This window comes from Urocampus carinirostris, chromosome 4 (assembly GCF_059441175.1).
Source record: "Urocampus carinirostris isolate Australia breed hairy pipefish chromosome 4, RoL_Ucar_1.0, whole genome shotgun sequence".
In the NCBI taxonomy this organism is placed as follows: Eukaryota; Metazoa; Chordata; class Actinopteri; order Syngnathiformes; family Syngnathidae; genus Urocampus; species Urocampus carinirostris.
In genome coordinates this window covers 39,639,151-39,660,553 of record NC_142352.1, presented here as the reverse complement: position 1 = coordinate 39,660,553, position 21,403 = coordinate 39,639,151, and the positions used below count along the sequence as shown (strand labels likewise).

The following is a 21,403-nucleotide window of genomic DNA, read 5'->3' as shown; positions in this document are numbered from 1 at the left end:
CTCCTGTGTGGGTTCAAATCCAGCTACTGCACTTCCTGTGCGGAGTTTGTATGTTCTCCTCGTGCTTGCGTGGGTTCACTCTGGGCACTCCGGTTTCCTCCCACATTCCAAAGACATGCATTTCAGGTGGATTGGCCGGTCCAAATTGTCCCTAGGTATGAATGAGCGAGCGAGTTGTCTGTCCCTGTGTGCCCTGCGATTGGCTGGCAACCAGTTCAGGGTGTCCCCTGCCCACTGCCCAATGATTGCTGGGATGGGCTCCAGCACCCCAGCGACCTTACTGAGGATAAGCGGTGCAGCTAATGAGTTGAGATGAGAATATTTCTTTTACAACGGTCTCAGAACAAAAGCCAAGAGTGTTAAACTAAAAAAGGAGCAATGTAATGAAAATACAACTGTACAACAAAGTCAACTAGAGAACTAAAAAACCTTCCATTGCACAATAATTTGAAAATAAAAACCTAATGCAAATTAAGATTTTAATTGTCTCTCATTAGCTCTGTTACAAAAGTGACAATGGATTCACATGTTTTTGTTCAGGAACAGTAACATGTTTACATTTTTGGTTGCAGCTCATTGCTCTCTGTAGGGTGAGCTTATGTTTTGATGGTATTTATATGTGTGGTGATGCAACAAATTACAGCCAAAATTGTCATTTTATGTAGTTTAAGCCCTAGTGTGTAATATTTGACCAATAGATGACACTGTTGTCTAATGTGAATGAAAACCAGTGCCACAGAGCACAGCGTAGCCGCAAGATTTCAGGCAGACATGGCGGCGACCTCTAAGTATGGATTCCACTATGCAGAAGAAATACAAATTTCTCGACCTTTGATTTTTTTTTATTTTAAAAATAAAGTTGGTATGATGGTATGTATGTATTTTTGCCTACTATTCAAATACATTTTTCCAACAGGCAGGCACCGCATGGCAAAGAACCCTGGCGAAAACACGTTTTTAAAATAAAATGCGAAAAATTCTATACGTTGGAAACAGAAGTTAATCTACATAAACATCCTAATCAGTAACCTAAGCAGCAGTAAAAATGCCTTACAAAAAAGTTATTTATGAGTTTCCTTATCAATCCCACATAAAATTGCCAGATGCATGCAGGAGGATTTCCTGCAAAGTTCTGAAGTGCGGCCGCTATTGTGCTTAAACGTAGATAATCCTTAATGTGGTGTTGATTCGAGGTACAAGCAGAGTTCACAAGTTTGTGTCCTCTAGTTTTCAAATTACACAATGAAGTCAAAGATAAGGATGGAAAAGATTTAATGAATGATATTTCAAAATGTCTAAAACTATACCAGTGGTCCCCAAACTACGCCCCCTTGAACAATACCAGGGAGCATTTTTTTTCACCTAAAAAATTGCAAAGTCTAGGTGCACATTTTGGATCGTAACCGGATTTGAACCCTGCTTGTGGTAGTGAAAACCCTAAACTATGACCACTGGAATGCTAGTGATATTTATAACATAATTAAAAGGGATTTGGTCACCATATTTGGTTGTGTATTTCACATGTTACAACAACAATACGTTGGTCACTTACAATGCTTAGAAAAGAATAGAAGAATAGAAAATAAATCATTGTACTGCTAACATGTGAAATGCACAACAACACTAACATTCGTCTCTGGGATACAATCTACTGCCTTTTCGTAAGTCATCTATCAGTGGTCCTGTGCTCTGGCAATTAAGCGGATCTTGGACTATGTAAAGACTGTGTTTCGAACAACAGGGATTTTAGGTTCTATGGACTATTTTTCTGTGAAAACCTATGGAGTGGTATTTGCTTAATATTTCATAAATTGTGTTATTCATTATTTTTGTTCAGTGGGGAATCCAGAAGGGCATATTTGGTTATTATTCATTTAATTAATGGTGTTTTTATTTATTTTCTGACTTTTTTGTTTGTGAAGAATCCAGAAGGGTTATTTGATTGTCTTTCTGAAAAACAATACATTTTTGCATTTATGCTCTCCTGCAATCGTCACACTTTTTCCATTAAAAACTTTGATTAACACCAGCCCCTCATCAGAGAAGGGAAAATGTATGTGGCCCTCACAGGAAAAGGTTTGGGGACCCCTGGTATATACACTTAAAAAAACCTGAGGTGCACTTGTGTCTTATTAAATGTACATTGAGATACAAAATTGATCCCCCATATCTGAGTTATTTTCAATGTGACCTTGTCTAGTGTAACGCAGGAAATTTCCCAATATTATCTTTGAAAAAAGAATGCCATTATGATAGGATATTTTCTTTCTTCCAGTGATCAGTTAAGTAACCGGAACATTCATTTATATCAGTTGGTGGCAGCAGATGAATGTTGAAAATAAATAAATTGTATAATACTTATCTGTTCATAAGGTATTACTTATTTTGTTTGATGAAGCTTTATTAGATTGAACAGGAAAAATCAATTATAAAATTGGTCAAAAAATACAAATATTACTCATACATTTCCTCATTTTTGTAAATATTTTCTTTTTTTACCAAAAACAAAAATTAATTAGTTAAAATGTAAATTTCATTCTCCGGCACACATTTTTTTTTCTCATTTTAGGTATTTTTTTTCTTTTTGTCAACAAGATAAAAATATAGTAAAACTTGGAAAAAATGTTTGTATGTATATACTGGGGCCATACTCCCCTAGTGGGATGTGGCTAAAGTTGAGAACATACTCACATTCTTGACTCTTCCTGGGAGATTGATATTAAGGAGAGGATTCCCAGTCCCTTCGCTCAACCCAACTGATGTTGGGAGAGACCAAACCCCCCAATTCCAACCCCTAATGCCGAGTTCCAAACAGAGAGGTAACGGGTACCAATGTTGTAGTTCTTAGGTATGACTCGACCAATGTCATGATTGCTGATTCAGGGCACCTGTGACGGACCTGAGCGCTGATTGGTTCAGAGACTCTTTTTAAACCCCTGGCTTCCTCTTGGAAGCCGTCAGATTGTTTGTGAACCTATGCTCCCAGCCAGGCAAGCTCATACCTTCCGACATTTTCCTGCCTGGTTTTGGCCTGCCTGATACCTGTTGCCGACCCGTTTCTGGACCCGTTTCTGCCCTGCTCTGCCATCCCGACCACCGACCTGTTTTGCCCTGTTTCCTGCCTGATACCTGCTGATCTCTTTTCTGGGAGGTAGCCCTTGCTCTCCTGTCCCGGCTAGTGACCAGTATTCCTGCTGCGTACGACTATCCTCGCTCGACACGGAAGTGCCCCTTCTGCGTTCCTAGTACCCGTGTCCGTCGATCATCGGATCGTGGAAGCAAGCACTGCTCTCTCTCTTTATCAATAAAACTAAGTAAACGATCGCTACTGGGTCCTGTCTCCGTTTCTGGCTTGTGACAACCAAGGCTCGAAACAGCAACCTTCCAGTGTCGGCGCGGGCGCCCTACCCCCAGGGGCTGGTTAAAACTTGAAAAAAGAAGGGTTAGAAAATAGTACAATTTTAAATAACTGCAAAATTATTACCCAACATGAATAACCTGTATGACATTGATTGGCCACAATGACCACAAATGATAGGGAAAACGTTTTACAGTCAATTTAGACGACATGATAAATTAAGCTTTAAAAAAAGCATAGAACTGGTGTTGGGATTTCATTTCTGAAAATTTTAGACAGTGTTCCTGGAGTTTATTTTTTGAGGAAAGAAAAGTTGGCATTGATTTTCTGTTTATCCTACATAATAACAGTCTCATAATCAAAAGATACCAAACTGACTTCAATGCAATTTATTAGCTTGGAAGTAGCCGTTGTATAAAGGCTCACTGTTCTCTTTCATGAGGAAGTCTTGCCTTGCAGACGGACTTTTCTGATCACTCAACCGCACATTAAAGTGCTTTACAATCACTCTGGTGTGTAATTAATTCTACGAGCTGCATTTAAGTTGTTTGTACTCGCTAAATGCCACAATATTAGGTAAAAAAATCGCATTCCCAGGTAGCTAATGAAGTATTCTCTCGCCAACCAAACAAACATGCACTGTACTCTCACAGAGTCTCAAAACTTTAGTTTCAGTCAAGTAAAACCAAACATAGTCAACTTAGTATTGTGTGTTCAAACACATTGCAGCAGTCTGAATTGGCATTTATATGTTATGTTGTGGATAGGTTGAAAGGAAGTAAAGTTTTTAAGATGGAGTTTTGGAGAAATTAGGGGTTGGCTTGTGTCCATAACGCAACACAGGTGGCTTTGTTCTGTTCCTTGTCATCCTTTATCTCCGCTCGGAATGAAGACTGACGGACAGCAGAACTGGAATGTCAGTTCAGATAGGCAATACTTAGAGGTATTCTCACTCAGAATGTTTTTTTCATTGAGGCACAGAACGTATAGTGTTCCTCCCCACAATTATGCAAATATGTTGCAAAATAATCCACGCACCGGCGGACCCGAGAAATTTAGTCTCAAAGTTGACAATTTTTGCGTGAGGGTTTCCTCGGGTGCTTGGAATCCTTTAAAATTCTTGAATTTTAATGTTGGGTTTTTAAAGGATTGAAAAGTGCTTGAATTTATGTAAATTGCTTGTAAATACTTGAATTTGTTGTCATTTTGATGTTTATTTATTCTGAATATGCATCACAAGTAGTGCAAGGCTTCCTGATCATTGCCAAAAGAATTCAGGAAATGAAAACCTGTAATAATGGGGAAAAAAAGAAAAATGAGGAAGCTACATAAATCACAAAATGAAGTAATAGAAAACGAAAGACAAATTCAGAAACAACTCTGTTTAAAAATAGCATTAGTTTGTCTGGCATTGTTCTAGGAAGTGGGATCGCAGGCAAGACGACAGGTGCATCCTACACCTAAACAGAGTACTATGAAATGTGTAGCAGTGCAAGGATTACGCATAAAGTATAGACATTCATTATCGGCCCCAGTTATTCCCCCGTTGGTGGCTCTCAGTGTGTGTTTTTATACTAGTTAGCCTCTTTTTGGCTGCTTGCCCTTTGCTGTACCATTACTGCAACCACCTGGTACACAACACCTAAGCATTCTCCACAAAAACTACAAAAACCTTTCTTAAAACACTTGGAACCTCTTCCACGAATCAACACGTACAACAATATGGCGACTGGCTTCCTCGGGTGCTGGTGTTTCTCTGATCACAACTCAGGATGACAAAGACAGGACATGCTGTATTTAAAATGCATTATCTTAGAAAAAAATGAAATGCACCGGCTAAATAGTTATAGATCTTATGCAAAAAACATACACTTTTTCCTCACATTTTGCATGTTTTAGATTTCGGAAGTACCTTTAAAAGCAACTGTTGCTTTCAATCTTTCCACATTTGAAATGATCTTTGATGCTCATATGTAATGTCTGTGTGCAGGATGGCTGGAAGAAGAGGAATGGCGTCATTCAAAGAGAGAGGCCGGCTGGCAGAGAGTCACCCAAGCTGGTAGATGCACATTTAGTACACTTGGAGTAGCGCATGAAAGCTTCTGCAAGAAAAGTATAAAAAAAATTATGTAAGCAAGTTCCAAGGAAATTAGTCCCATTGCAAAAGTGCCTCAAATTATTCTGTTAACATATTTATAGATTAGAACACTCAAAAATAAAACTTAAAATAATAATAATTAAAAACGCCAATCATCTGGTACAACTGCATACTAAAGGTTCAACAAAATGCTATTTGATATGTTTGTAACAAGGAACATGACACTGTTTAGTATTTAATTTCATAAAAAGATATGTAGCGGTTATGTAATTAAAGGGACATTGTGTATTATTTGAACTCTAGATGTCGCTGTAATGTGTTGTGCAACCAAAAATGTGCGCTAAAAAGCACAAGGAAAAATCAAAACTATGGAGACCCGATGTGACTAAACTGTCACTGACCAGGAACAGAGACGAGACCCAATTGCGTTCGTTTAACTCAGCTTATTTAGAGGGAGGAAAGGACTTGCACCCACGATCCCGTGATCGTTGGTCACGGGTAGCAGATCTCTGGGAACGCAGGAGTGGCACTTCCGTGTCAATCGAAGGCAATGTCGAGAGCAAAAAAAACAGGTTGCTGGGACGGGGGACCAAAAACGTAAACGGATTCAGAAAAAAGGTCGGCAACGGGAATCAGACGGAAAACAGGGCAGGATAGAGTCAGGAGTCAAAAGAGCTTGCCTTGCGTGTAGCTAAGGTTCGCAGACGATCTGACGAATGTTGACAGGAAGGCGTGGGTTTAAAAAGTGTATAACAGCCAATCAGGGTCCGCGGCTGTTGCCGCCAACGGAGCAGATTCAGGTGCCCCGCATCAGTAATCATGACACTAAACCACACCATTTTTCTTTTCCAAGCCTTTTTTTGTTTAATTATTGTAACTGTAGCAACAAGATAGCGGACAATAGTGTTAGCTCCCTCCAGGTGTGGCTCATGTTTTGGCAAATAAATACAAATTTCTTGACCTATGAATATTTTAAAAATGCAAAATTGAATAAGAATTTATGAATTTTCGCGTATTATTTAAAGAAACATTGTTATTTATTTATTTATTTAAGAATTAAGTTGTTTTAAGAGAGTACTCGGTTGGTTTGGACACATGGAGAGGATGGATGAGGAGTGAATGTTGAAGAGGATCTACAGAGCAGAAGTCAATGGAAGGAGACCAAGAGGAAGGCCGCGATTGACGTGGATGGATGGTGTTATGAGTGCACTGCAGGAAAGAGGTCTAAATATAGTGGAAGCTAGAGCTCTTGTTAGTGATAGGAATGAGGGGAGAGGTGTTGTAAAAGGATAGTGGGATGTTTGGACGCGTTCTAAGGGACGGGCAGGGCACCCGTATTATGCGGCAGGGGTAAACCAGTGAAAGCTGTCGGGCCCTGCTGTTGAACAGAAGACTGTGTTGTGTCACCCTGACCCGAGTGACATGGCCACTTCATTGTGTCCCGTTTCATCTGGAGGGACGAAAGCATGACCAACTTGGGTGCCAAGGTGCTTAACTTGTTTGGGTCTTTGGGCATTTGGATTGGCCATGGTCCAAAACATTTTGTGTGTGTTTTTTTCTACTTTTTCCCTTTTTTATCTTATCTTTGTATTTGTATGTGTTTGTCTTGCTGTCGGCCAACCCTCTCGAGAGATATGACCAGTGTAGATAGATAGATAGAAGTTGTTTTCACCAGTAGGAGGCCTTAAATAACGCAGACTGTCGCTTTAAATAGAAATGACGAAAAACTAGGTTTAGCAAAATTATGTACACAGTGCAATTTATCGATAATTTCACTTATTTATCTAGTAAAAATGACTATTTAGTCCTAACATTAGCAATATTTTCTAACCTAGCTGATGGAAAATCTTGAAAATGTTGTCTTTTTCTTTCTAGTCTTGGGAAAAAAATGTTTTTTAAAGGGATCAAAATTATTTGCCATTTGCTATAATTTTTTTTTATCATTTTAGTGAGTGTGTTCTTATTTATTTAGAGAACCAAGATGCAATATCTTCAAACAAGAAATGTAATTACAACGAGGCACATTTTTTGCCAATTGTGTACGATTTTAAAAAATACAGCACGGCGGCGCAGTGGTTTGCGAGTGTGCGGCACAGTTCTGAGGTCATGAGATCAAACCTCCTGGGTGGAGTTTGCATGTTCTCCCCGTGCTTGCGTGGGTTTCCTCCAGGCACTCCAGTTTCCTCTCACAGTCCAAAAACATGCATGTCAGGTTAATTGGCCGGTCTAAATTGTCCATAGGTGTGAATGAGCAAGCGAATTGTCCGTCCCTGTGTGCCTTGCGACTGGCTCGCAGCCAGCTCAAGGTGTACCCTGCCCACTGGGGCAACAGTAGCTCAGGAGGTAGAGCGATCGTCTTAAGATTAAGGGATACCAGTTCGAACCCCGGCTTGTCCGTGTTACATGTCGAAGTGTCCTTGGGTAAGACATTGAACCCCCAATTACCCCCAATAAGCATGTTAGCGCCTTACATGGCTGCACAGATCATGGCCGCTATTGGGAAATGTGAAGCACACTGTAAAGCGCTTTGGGAAGTCATTGACTTGAAAAGCGCTATATAAATGCAGATCATTTCATTTCATTTCACTGCCCGAAGATGGCTGGGATGGGCTCCAGCACCCCTGCGACCCTATTGAGGATAAGCGGTGCAGATAATGGATGGATGGATTTAAGAAATACTTTTATTTTTTGGAAAAAATTATTGTCCCTTTGGCTTTCTTCTTTTAAGTGTATTCTTAAAACTAGCAAAAATATGCATTATGTCAGGTAGCAGATGGTTTTACTCATTTTAAGTACTACTGTTCTAATCTTCTTAGAAAATAGTATTTGGAAATTACAAAGAAATTACCTCCTGCCCTTTGAGGTTATTTAGCACGTTTTAAGTCACATTTTTTTACTAGAAAAACAAAAGAAAATATCTTGAATGTAAAATAATAATGATGAGCAGAATTACCCGCCATTGAAGTCAGGAAAATATTTGTTTTCAAAGTTTTGTGTGTTTAAAATGCGTTTGGACAGGTTGAGTGCTTAAGAGGTGTAGCTCTCATATTTACATATCATTTAATGAAACATATCAGAGGGATAAACTCATTCTAATGCCATCACTGTTTATTGCAAACAGAATAAGAAGACAGCCAAGAAAATGGTGTGGCAAAATGTCGAAAAACCCGTATACAGTACTGTGGAGTTGGCCCACAATTTAAATACATGATGTCAATATTTGCTTTTTTTACACTGCTTCTTCTACATTCAAGGCCAAAAGGCAGAAAGTGACACCAGCTCGTTGTTCTGGGCGACAGAAATATGACACCCTCAATTCAACTTTTTTTTCAGCATCCGCTCACAACTTCCTGTTTCCACTGGCCTGAACATTATACAGGACGTAAAAGCCTCGTATATTCAATTTGCTAACAAAACACATTTTAAAAATTTTATTTTTATTCATTAGAATCCTTGATATTTTCCACTGTGTTAAACCTACTCCCCACATCAAAAGAATAATTTTAGTGGCCTAATACATGTTTTTACTCTAGACGTTTTTCCCCTACTACTGTTCAACAAAACGATAATTCTGGCAGTTGCATTCCAAAAAAGGTCCCTTGATAGTCAAAACCTGCCAAGTAGAAATATTTATTAATTTATTAGATATTAATAACATATATATATATATATATCTCATCTCATCTCTCATCTCATTAGCTACACCGCTTATCCTCATTAGTGTCGCGGGGGTGCTGGAGCCCATCCCAGCAATCATCGGGAAGTGGGCAGGAGACACCCTGAACTGGTTGCCAGCCAATCGCAGGGCACACAGGGACAGACAACTCGCTCGCTCATTCACACCTAGGGACAATTTGGACCGGCCAATTCACCTGCATGTTTTTGGAATGTGGGAGGAAACCGGAGTGCCCGGAGGAAACCCACGCAAGCACGGGGAGAACATACAAACTCCGCACAGGAAGTCTGGAGCTGGATTTGAACCCACGCAGGAGGTTCCCAAGACATGAACTGTGCCGCACACGCGCAGCCTTTTCATAATCATCTGCCCCCTTTTAACTCTACTGTGTTTTTATTTGCCATCTATTACTTGCTTGTTTTTATTCTTGTTTTATTCTTGCCTTATTGTTGTTTGGTACTCCTTATACAGCGACCTTGGGTGCCCTGAAAGGCGCTTCGAAGTAGAATTTATTATTATTATTATCATTATTATTGCACGGTGAAAACCCATTAAGTATCGAAACTGCAAAAAGTAAACTGGAATACGATGAAGGAAAACTAAGGCATTGTTTCTTCTTTATGTGCGGCCCGGTACCAAACGACCCAAGGCCTGGTACCAAACGACCCATAGCCCATCACCAAATGACCCGCAGTCCGTTGGTTGCTGACCACTGACACCCAAGCCTGCACTCACACACGTACACACTCACGCACACCTATCGACCGTCCCAGCAGGTAACCTGATCCCCGTGTTCTTGTCTCCCTCAGCACCTGGGTGACATGACCAATGGGAGGCCCTCGCCATCACCATCGCCGCAGCATCACGGTCCCAAAATGTACGGCGTCGTGCAGAGTGGCAGCCCTGACACAGAACGGCAAGTGACAGCGCGAGAGTGGACTGTCAGTCACCTTCATGATGAGATGAAGTACATCAGGGAGGTGAGCAGACGACCAACGCGAGACAGTTTGTCTAATTTCATTTGCCCGTTTCACATTTGCTTGTGTTTGCAGGTGAGAGACTCTCTGGAGAAGGTCAGGGAGCGCATGTATGGCCAGTTTGGAGGCATGCAGCAATCTGTGCAAAAGCTGTCACAGGAAATAAAGGTAAAGGTATATGATGAGCGTCATCATCAGTGTTTGGCACGTTACGGAAAATAATTACGAGGTATTTCATTTGAAAAGTACTCCATTACCCCGGGATTTTGGAAACCCAAAAGTAGAGCGCTACTCTGAAGTAACTATCTAGTTCCAAATTACCGTATATACACGCATTGAAGCCAACCACCTAAAACTGCTTAAAAATTGCATTCATATTTCTTGTGTAATCGTAAAAGCTTTTAGACGAATATGTAGCTGAGACAGGCCATGTCCATTTTGTCTTTTCTCTTCAAACTAATTAATTTTTTTCCTTCTCGATTTCTGGGTAATGTACAAGGTTTTTTTTCGTTTTCTCCAGGCATGGTGTGTTGCAAAATTAATTTTACAAATAAAAAGACCAAAATTCAGAGCATGTTTACCGTAAATTCTGTGCTTACGTTTGTCCAGTTGATTTCCCATTGGTTCGTTGTTCCAGTATATTTTAAGAGATAAAATTTATTAAAATAGGAAACATTTTACCTAAGTGGAGCAGAATGTTTTGCCACTGAGGTAAGAATATATTTTTTCTGTGTCTTCTACTGGTAAATTTGTTTATTTTTTATTTTAAGTATAATTTTTTTCTTATGATATTTAATCGCTTTTCACAAATGAATTATGAATTATATCTAAAAGAGGCAACATTTTAATCAATGCTTCTTATTGTAAGTATGAATAGTCATATTTTATCTGAAATTTAAGTTAAATATTTTGAAATTAAAGAATTTCAATCTAAAAAAAACACACATAAACTACAATTCCTCCCAATTAGGTATTTTATTCTTTGAAAGTTGAGATTGTTGCTACAAAAATATTAATCCGAAAAACACATGATATTAATCCATGCAAATTCTAATTGAGTATTTGTTTTTCAAGAACAGCCCTGCTAACAAAAACACTGCTTCCTTTTTTAAATACTATTATTACTATCAACGTAGCGGCAACTGATATACAAAATTTTGTATATTGGTACTTTCCAGGCTGCCAACTCCCACCGCAGAAGTTTGGAGTCGGAGGTGAAGATCCGCACAGCAGCGATGGAGAGATTTGATCAGATGAACAACTCCCTCATATCATCCAATATCGGCCTGCAGGTAACAAACTGCCCCTTTTCACCTGTAAAGACAGAAACGGTCGTATGCTTAGAGCAATTGTATTGCCTTTGCAGAAATCCCTTCTGGAGAACTGTCAGAATCGAGTTGACGCGAGGGAAGAGTTGAAGACTTTACGCAGTACTTGTGAGAAAACACAAGAACAGCTCCGAGACAAGGAGAGAGAGCTGGCTGAAGCACATGCCGAGAACCAAACGCTCAAACTTCAGGTAGAATGTTTATAAATCAGGCCTCTGTGGTTTTGTGTGACATCACTGTGAAAGCACCTGCTCTGACACACTCATTGAAACTGTTGCGGCTGGTGTGACGAGTCGGCCTGCTCGAAACAAACAGTCTGGTAACAGACGTTGGACGAGTTTTGCAGGATCGCGTGAGAAAAATATTCAGTCTCTGAAAACACACGTGTACTGTTTACAATGTTCTTGACCAGCTCGACATACCACATTCTGTTGTACGTACCGGAATCAGGGACATAAGTATGGTATTCCTCCAACTACTGTTAAACAGAGAGGGACCTCAGACATGAATCATCATGATCAAGTCATTTACACCATTGCAAAAGCGACTTATACAATGCCAAATGTCCGGTTTATAAATTAAAGATGTAATAGACTAAGTAACATAATTCACATTAAGTGTAATGTGTTTTTATTCTTCTGTCAGATATTTTTGTTTTTTTAATATTTTTAATATTTTTGACATGGCAGAAACTATCATTTCTAACCCCTTTGACAAGAAATTGTTTTAACTAAAGCTTTTAACTGGTGGGTTGGGGCCCAAAAGTAATACGAAGAAGAAAAAAACGGAGGGTCAATCACACTCCTTAACTGTAAATGGCGATAATGCCCTGCTCGATCTTTTCTTCCTATTCAGTAAATTGGTGAGTTTGAGAGGGACCACATGGAATATCAGCTCGTCAAATAAAAAAAAATCCCAATGCCGATATCCGTCAGGTTCACAAATTTTGGTGCTGATAATCAGCCAATTGATAATCGGTCGACCTCTAATCCCCATGTCAGACCACTGGTTTAAAGTATTACTTATCTTATTTCAAGGTACTGTAAATTCCAGACTGCAAAGCATACCTGATTAAAAGCCACATGCTCAAATTCTAAAACAAATTTCAATTTTGCCTTACAGTATGTCACAAAAGTGAGTAGACCCCTCACATTTCTGCTGAGATTTCATCATAATGCTTACTTGAAGATAAAAGGTGGTCTGTGTAAAGCTTATATAGCAGTGTATTTTTCCACTCAAAAAACTCTAAATATAGCCATTAGTAGCTTAATGCCTGGTAACAAAAGTAACTACACCCTTAAGTAAAAGTTCCTGAAGTTCAATATTTTGTGTGGCCACCATGATTTTGCAGAACCACTTTAATCCTCCTGGCTATGGATTTCACCTGAGCCTCGCAAATTGCCACTGGCATGCTCATTTACTCCTCCATGACATGGCTGAGCTGGGGGATATTCAAGCTCTTGTGCTTCTCCACCTTCCACCCCAAAAGATGTTCTATTGGGTTTAGTTCTGGAGACATGCTTGGTCAGTCCATCCCCTTTACCTTTATCCCCTTTAGAAAAGCCTTGATAATCTTAGAAGTGTATTTGGCTTAATTGTCAGGCTGGAACATTGCCCTGCGACCCAGTTTCTGGAGGGAGGAAATCATTCTCTGCTCCAGTTTTTCACAGTACATCCTTGAGCTTGTATTTCCCATAATGAAATGCAACTCCCATATTCCAGTTGCACTCATGCAGCCCCAAACCATGACATTCCCAACACCATGCTTGACTTTAGGCATGACACAAACATGTTTGTACTCCTTATCTGGTTGCCGACTCACATGCTTCACGACATTTAAGACAAATGAATAAATCTTAGTCTCATTGGACCAGAGGATATCTTTAAGCCATTGCCTTTTTTTTTAACATACTTCTTTTCATTGGTGTTCTATTAAACATTATAATGAAATCTCTGCAGAAATATGAGGGATGTCCTTACTTTTGTAAAATACTGTATATGAGCTGCACCAGGTTTAAAGCCGCAGACTTAAACAGTCATTAAAATGAACTATTTCACGAACATTTCTTACATTTTAAAAATTGGCGCGCACCTGGCACCAACCCTTTGGCTGCAGACCGGCAACGACACCGTGCCCCTGCACACCTGACGCAGTTTTCAACTGCACTGTTTTTCAGTTCTGCTCCGAGTTGTTTTCGGCTCAAGTAACACTCTTAAGATTGTGATTACAAAGATAAGAACATATTTACTGCTGCGCGGGAGGAACACTCCAATGAGGGCTGCATTGTGTAAAGATAAGTATATTTCCAGACGACAGCGTCAATAGAACCATACTGTGGAGAATTGTGCCAGATAGTAACACAGATGTAGAAGTTGTCTTTTTGTTGTCATTTGTAGTTGCTGTGGTACCAGCAAAAATAGCATTTGCTGTTTATCGTTCCTCAAGAATTACAGCAAACTTTGCGACCTGACCTTTTACACCTAGGATGGTTAACATGGTTAATAACACTTCCAGTCATATCTGGTCTCCTTAATCATCTATGGAAGTCTCTGTTCCCCTTATAATCAAATTCCTGCATAGCACGCTCATTTCTTCGTCCAGTATTATAACTAGTTCACATTCGATGTGGTTGGTCACAGTCATTTTTATATCTTTCCTGTTCAGGTGGAATCTTCTCAAGAAGCCAACAGCAAGGCACTCATGGAGCTCTCCAAGGCACTGGAAAAGGACTACCAGGAAAAGCTGCTAGAAGAGCAAAGGAAACACAGGGAGGAGATTGAAAAACTACAGGTCTGCAATATTTACTTTTAAAACTGATACATCCATTGCCAAAAGAGAAAAATGCTTCATGATAACGTGTGTTGGTCAGTATCAAATAAACGTCAATTTTCGCTTACATAGGCACAACTGGACAACTACATCAGACGGCTGGAGGAAGCTGAGATTAATATCAGGACCGCAGAAGCCAAGATTGCTGAGCGGGATCTGAGAATTGGTGAACTTGAGCGCCTGCTAGACTGCATGGGAACGGTACCAAGTGCAATATATCAAGATTAACAGCATATTTGACCTGCATTATGATCATATGACCGTTTGTACAGGAGAAGAGCCAGCTTCATCAGAAACTTCAAGAATGTGAGAGGCGTCTTCGTATGTTGGAGAGGAGTGATACAACAGACGGGGCTGCTGCCAAAAGGTACCGGACCCCTGTCTAAAAATAAAAAAACAGCAAATTGAATCTCTGATCAGTGTCCAGAGTGGAAAGGCATTGTTTTGTAAACACTGCTTTCCGAGTTTTGTTTTGTTGAGTGTGATACCGGCTCCTGCCAGTTCAAACAAACAATGATGGCTGGTGGTCTGCAGGTCCCAAGAACTGCAAAGTGAAGTCGGAGGCCTTCGGGAGAGGATCAGGCACTTGAACGACATGGTCTTCTGCCAACAACGCAAGGTCAAGGGGATGATTGAGGAGGTGAAGGAACTTATTAGATGTTATATTTTAATACCCTTTGACTAGATCAAAAGATATCACTCACCCAATAGCTGATTCACTCACTACTATTTCAATAAGATGCATCACAATTCCTGCTGTTTTTACATTGTAGGCAATCCATTTATACAAAAAAAGGGGATGTCTTTTTGGAAAAGCTGCAACAATATTCTAAAAGTACTGCTTTTTCAGACGTAAAGTCACCCAGGAAGATAAATTGCACTTGGCCAAAAATGCATAATTTGGCAGAAAAAAAACATACGTAAGTCAAAGTGGAGTATAAATTGAATGTAGAGCGCTGTAGCATTATAAGGGCCATTGCTGAAGGTCTTCCCCCGTATCCTACCACTCCATTCCGCAATAACATTAAAAGTAACAATAATTTGGCCTTTAAAGTTAAATACTTGCCACAGTATATATTTTATGCTTTTTTCCCCCCTCCAACCTAAAAGGATATCTGTAACGGCCATATAATGTATAGCAATTTCTGTTGTGTGTAAATCTGTGATGTTCTTTTGTGGCTGTAAAATTCAGAACTGACAAAAAAGGCTTATAACATTAATCTGGTGCTGTAGGTTAAGTAAATACTGGAATGGTCACAGTCTTAATCTCTGCTTTATGCTTCCTTCCCGCTTAAAAAGAGCAGTATCTACTGTGTCTATAGTGCTCTCTTGAAGTTGTCTGTAAAATTTTAAAAAGATCAATATTTCTTTACAAGGGAGCTCAATCATTTGTTCATAGTAATAAAGAAAATAAACATTTAAAATGTGCTCTAACAGAGAACAGGAAAGAAATATTAAAGTGTGACACATAGAATTGTGGTTCCTATAAATCTATACATATGCTTTTCCTATTCCTTTTCGGACATGTTACCTTAACATTGTTTTTGTTTTCTTAATTTGTTGATTTTTTTTATTTTTGTTTTTCTAGTGTTCAAAATAAAGTTTTATTCTTTCTAAAATAATGTTGTCTCATTGCAAAGTACAGTATTCTGAAATTTCTTAACATAAACAATTTTACAAGTAAAAGTAAAATCCCAGATCATAGATAATTTCTAGACGTCATGAGACAAAAACAGTCAGCAATATACAATAGTTAATTTTTCTGACAGTTTGAGATTGGCCATTAGGCGCCATGTGATTTTCTGTTCCTGGCCCCCGTGGCCATTTATCTGAGAGTTTTACAATTAACATAGAATAAATACATTTTTGAGAGGGCTGCTTGATGACCCGTTCTTTGTGGGATGCCAGGCTGCTAGCTAATTCTGTTTTAGATTGGCTCTACCTGCACGTATGATCTTTTTCACAAATAAGGTGTAGAAACCTCAAACTATGCTGCAACTACAGAACCATCTGTCTCATCATCCAAACGTTATGCCAAAGGTCCAACTCAACTGACTGAAACCACTTGGTGGAAACATCCTAGCCGAAAAACAGGCCGGTTTCAGAGAGGGAAGGAGCACCCTAGGGTTTCAACAACACCAGAGAAACTTCTATCCTGCCTTAGTGAGTTTCAAGAAGGCATTTAACAGATTATGGCAAGCCGCCTTGTGGGCCACAATGCGGAAGTACAACATGGGACAGAAACTAGTTCAGACCATTGAACAGCTGTACGCCAATACCAACAGCGCATTATAGATCAATAGTACAATTAGGAGCATGGTTTCAAATCATAGTCTGTGTTAGACAAGGCTGCATTCTCTCTCAAACTTTATTTAGCATCTTCCTGGACCAACAGGATGGAACAGTCAGCATTGGGGGACATAATTTCAATAACCTTAATTTTGCTGATGATATAACTGGACTGGCATGAGAAGAACATGAATTTAGAGAAAGATCACCTGGACGAAGCATCAACTCAGTATAGTATGGAAATCAGCACAGATTAAACAAAAGTAATGACCAACTACCCCTAAGGTATCACCACAAACACCACCACCCACCACCAAGAGCTTGAACGTGTCACCAACTTCAAGTATCTTGAAGCTGTCATATCAAAAGAAGAGTAGAAACCAAAACTCATGGCCAGTATAGCTCAAACCACAGCTGCACTTGCCAGACTTAAACCCACCTGGGGGGACAAGAACATAGCACGTAAATCAAGGACCAGGATAGTGCAAGCTCTACTTACTTACATCTTCCTCTACGCTTGCAAGACATGGACTCTCACAGAAAAGATGGAAAGGAAAATTCAAGCCATGGAGATGTGATGCTACGTGTACCTACAGCTACATAGGCCATGTGACAAACGAAACAGCGTGCGACATCATCAGTGAGCACACTGGACCCTAAAAAGAACTGTAGTCAACTGTGCTCGGACGAAAATTGCAGTGGTATGGTCACCTTATTAGATCATCAGGACTGACCAAGGTTATCCTCCAGTCCAAGGGGGCAGAAGAAGAGGAAGACAGAAAAAGAACTGGGACAAAAACATAAAGGAATTGACTGGTAACAACTTTGCCATGACCCAAACGCAGACCAAGAAGCATTAACAGAGGTGAAAGCTGTCCAGAGATGCGTCCTTAGTGATGCCCCTAAGACCCAGCCTGTTAAGGGCTCTGTAAACAGTGTGATAATGATGTATACTATGTGGTATCTCATTGTCTCGGCTCTAATGACAACATGTTTTTCTGTTCTGAAAAATTTGAAGATACAAATGCTCCGTGCTCAAGTTGCTGAGAAGGACATGTTCATCTCTGAGTTGCTGGACCGAATTGCAATTGTGGAGTGTGAGGTAAGAATATGTGTGTCTGTGTGTTAGTAATAGTAAATATAGGTTAGTGCAGTTAACAGATTTTTTTTGGGTGCCGAGAGCTGGATGTCGCTAATTATGATCAATGGATTTGGTGACTTCGGTCTTTGTATGAACATGACAGTCTTGTTTTTTGTATTCCTTTTTCTAGAATAATGAATTAGAAGACAAGCTCAAGTATTTTATGTCCACACAGAGTAGTGAAGAAGAGGAATTGGACTCCAGGAAGATTGGACGTGTCTGCAATCCTTTTCCGAGGTAAGAGGCAAAATTGAGTAAAGTGTTTCTTTCAAAGTGTTTAACTACAACATACCCTTGGCGGCTTCTTTTGTTTAACGTGTGATTGTCTAAACAGAGTTGGCGAAGTACCAGAGCATGACGTTAATTCTTCTATTCTGCATGAACCAACTCATCTTCCTACTATAGAAGAACATTTATTTGTCATCCCGCCTCCTCCGAAAATACGACCCCCACCACCTCCGGAGTCTTTCTTATCCTTTGCTTCCCTATCCCCTGAATCTCCTTTATCACCCACACAACCTACTCTTCCCCCTCTGCCTTCATCACCCACACCACCCTCTTCACCCACACCTCCTCAAGCATTACCCTCACCGCCTCCATCGTCTCCCGCTGAAGTTTCTGACCAACCTCCTAACCGCCGTCCTTCCCTTTTCCTTACAATGGACACCCAACTACGGACCATCCGGTATAATAAGCCTCCTTTAAACAGGATGGAGTCCAGTTTACTTCGCTATACACCCGTCGAGTACAGCCGCTACTTGGAGGCCAACCCGACACCCAAGTACGTAACGTACTCCTCTACCCGGATGTCGTCTGAATCCGAAAGTTATGATCGCCGGCCCGTCGACGAGGTGGACAATGAAACGAACGTTCAAGAGGCAGCGGACGAAAGCTCAAGCGCCTCCAGGAGAGCAAGGTCAAGACTGCCGTACTTTGAGACGCCGTTTACCAAATTGATGGAGATATCAGCAAATATCAAAGTAGAATAATTGGATGCAACTTCAGAATACTACACAGTGAACTTCCCTTTAAAGTGGCCAAATAAAAATATAGATACATGGAATTATTTTATGTTGACTTGAAAAGTACTTATTCGATTTCAGAAAACACAATCCCACAGTACACCAAAACCTTTAAGTTTAAAATTGGAGTGAAAATATATTACCACAAGCAAAATAAGTAAAAAAAAGTTAATTGACAATTTTATTATAATCATTCTAACTATTTACTTAAAATATTGCATTTAAAAATATGTATTTTACAAATGTTATTGTATTTTTCCTCAAACCTTTCCAAAAACAGCCCCAGTCAAATATGTGTAAAAAATAAACAAATAAATGCATAAATACATACAATAAAACCACAATAGTGTCCAAGATAACTCGAAAGAATCCAGGATAATACTAATGCAATGGGAACATTATTATTATCATTATTCCTAACCTGTTAAGGCTTTTCCATGTTTACACATGCATATCATAAATGTGTAAATAACTTAAATTATTTCCTGGATATGTATACGACTCCTGCAATGAAGAAAACTAAATTTCATCACACACAAAAATAATACCTATATTGCTAGTGATTGTAAAATACACAGGAAGTTTGTTTTATTGCTTTTCCACTTTGAGCATTATATAATGTGTGTGTGTTGTCCTTTAAAAAAAAAAAAAAAAAAAAAACGGTTATCGGTTATATTTACACAAAATACAGTACATAAACAAAACGTATTATTAAAAGTTGTTTTAACCCTTATGGTTTTTTGCGATCCATGTTTCAATGTGCCCTTTAGACAAAACGACATTGTATGTTTTCTTTTATTTTTCTATTTGTTTTTTTTGTCATCCAATTTTTTGAGCCCCTCATTTTGCATCATGTTTTCACAAAGGACAATTGATTACTATATGAAATCACATATTGTAGATGTATTATAATCACATAGTATGATTCATATTTGTAAATAATCTAAAGAAACATTTTTTTGGCTTGTTTAGTGTTTACAGTAAATATACATGCAACTTCTCAAATGGACGAAGAAGGAAAAGTAAGGAAAACGAAAGTTTCGTCTGTATAGTAAGAAATGTGTATTGGCTCTGTTTGACTTTTTAAAAGATATTGTGTTTTTACATAATACATTGTATTTATTTACCTGTAATGTGCCTATGGGGATGGGAGTACATATTAAAAATGAATATTACCTACACCGGACGTTTTTGCAATGAAAATATGAGTAATAATTACTTTTTCATTGAGATTTTCCATCAAAGGTGTCTGGCATTTGTGGAGCACATCTTGTTGGATGCCAGCACATGAAAGAACAGACAAGATGGCCAGAAGGGTTCATATGGTTGAAATGCGAGTATGGATTAGTAGAGCAGAATGTAAATGTATAAGTAAGGGGAGAATTTTCAGAAATGGCAGAGCATGTGGGACCAAGAGAGCAATGGGTGACACCTGTATGAAATTTAAGAAAGTTAGATTAGATTAGAATAAACTTTGTTATGGCAAAAGTCACAAATACAAGGCAACAAATTGCAGTTCGTGTCACGGTTGCCTATTGCCCTCACTTGGGCCTGCCCGTTTGGCGCCAACTGCTGCTCGTTGCCTGATTGGCTTCCCTCCTATTAAAACCCAATGCTCTCATTCACTCCTTGTCAGTCGGTCAACGAATTTCTGCACTTGCAATACTTGTATTTTGACTCTGTCCGGTATCCTGCTCATGTATCCAGTATCCGGTATCGATCCCGCCTGTCTCGTCCTGTCCGGTATCCTCCTCCAGTCACTAGAATCCTGTATGGACCCCGTCGGTCTCGTCCAGTCCGGTATCTTGCTCCAGTCTCCAGTATCAATCCCGTCTGTCTCGTCTTGTCCAGTATCTTGCTCCAGTCTCCAGTATTCCGTATTGATCCCGTCTGTCCCGTCCTGTCCGGTATCTTGCTTGTGTATCCAGTATCGATTCCGGCTGTCCTGCCCTCTCCGGTATCTTGCTCCAGTATCCAGTATCAATCCCGTTTTTCCCGTCTTGTCTAGTATCTTGCTCGTATATCAGGTATCGATCTCGTCTGTTCCGTCCTGTCCGGTATCTACACGTGTATTCTGTATCTGGTATCGATCCCGTCTGTCCTGTCCAGTTACGATCTTGTCTGCCTCTGGCTTCCTGTTGTCCTTCGCCTGATTTCTCTCTCTCACTTCTTCCGCCCAGCGATCGCCGAATCACTGGTGTTTGTGTTCACGCGCATGACTGCACCATTCCCGTAAAATAAAGCTTGTGTGAAAACGTTACGCGTCTGGGTCCTCTGTCTGTTCGGGTTCTGACGGCACCCAACCAGAAATGCCTATCAATAAAATAATACGATAAATATTATATTGATAGTATGTCACGGGTATGTAAGGATTATAAGCAGGCTATTGACTATGAAAAGGCTATAAAGATTTTAAAAAATGTAAGATTTAAAAACAATGTAAAGTACAAGTATGTAAGGGGGGCGGCTTAGCAAGGGTTGATAGCGAAAAGAGAAGAGTGGAGATTGTATTGACGAGACTAAGGATTGGACCCAGTGCCTTGAACAAATCGTTAAAACTCGTGGGAAAACACAACACTGGATTGTGTGAAGATTGTCTGTAGGAGTGAACAAAGTACCACTTGCAGAGGGACAAGATGAAGAAGGGCATGGTAGAAGAAAGATTAAAGGAATTGACACTAAAA

At 39.7% G+C, this 21,403-nt stretch overlaps 1 protein-coding gene across 3 annotated transcripts in view; it reads left to right on the top strand.

The window, feature by feature from the left end:
• myzap (myocardial zonula adherens protein) overlaps window positions 1-20,903 on the top strand; it is a 30,688-nt gene extending 9,785 nt beyond the window's left edge. Inside the window, exons 3-14 of one of the 3 annotated variants that reach the window (XM_088334517.1) lie at window positions 5,349-5,417; window positions 9,942-10,112; window positions 10,185-10,277; window positions 11,288-11,401; window positions 11,476-11,628; window positions 14,103-14,228; window positions 14,340-14,468; window positions 14,540-14,634; window positions 14,802-14,907; window positions 17,575-17,658; window positions 17,828-17,934; window positions 18,407-20,903. In XM_088334517.1, coding sequence (XP_088190643.1) covers window positions 5,349-5,417; window positions 9,942-10,112; window positions 10,185-10,277; window positions 11,288-11,401; window positions 11,476-11,628; window positions 14,103-14,228; window positions 14,340-14,468; window positions 14,540-14,634; window positions 14,802-14,907; window positions 17,575-17,658; window positions 17,828-17,934; window positions 18,407-18,686 — 1,527 coding nt within the window. In that variant the 3' untranslated portion in view covers window positions 18,687-20,903. Of the gene's footprint in view, window positions 1-5,348; window positions 5,418-9,941; window positions 10,113-10,184; window positions 10,278-11,287; window positions 11,402-11,475; window positions 11,629-14,102; window positions 14,229-14,339; window positions 14,469-14,539; window positions 14,635-14,801; window positions 14,908-17,574; window positions 17,659-17,827; window positions 17,935-18,031 lie in introns of all 3 variants that reach the window. The other 2 variants (XM_088334516.1, XM_088334515.1) reach the window with 2 other exon arrangements.
• The last annotated feature ends 500 nt before the right edge of the window (window positions 20,904-21,403 follow it).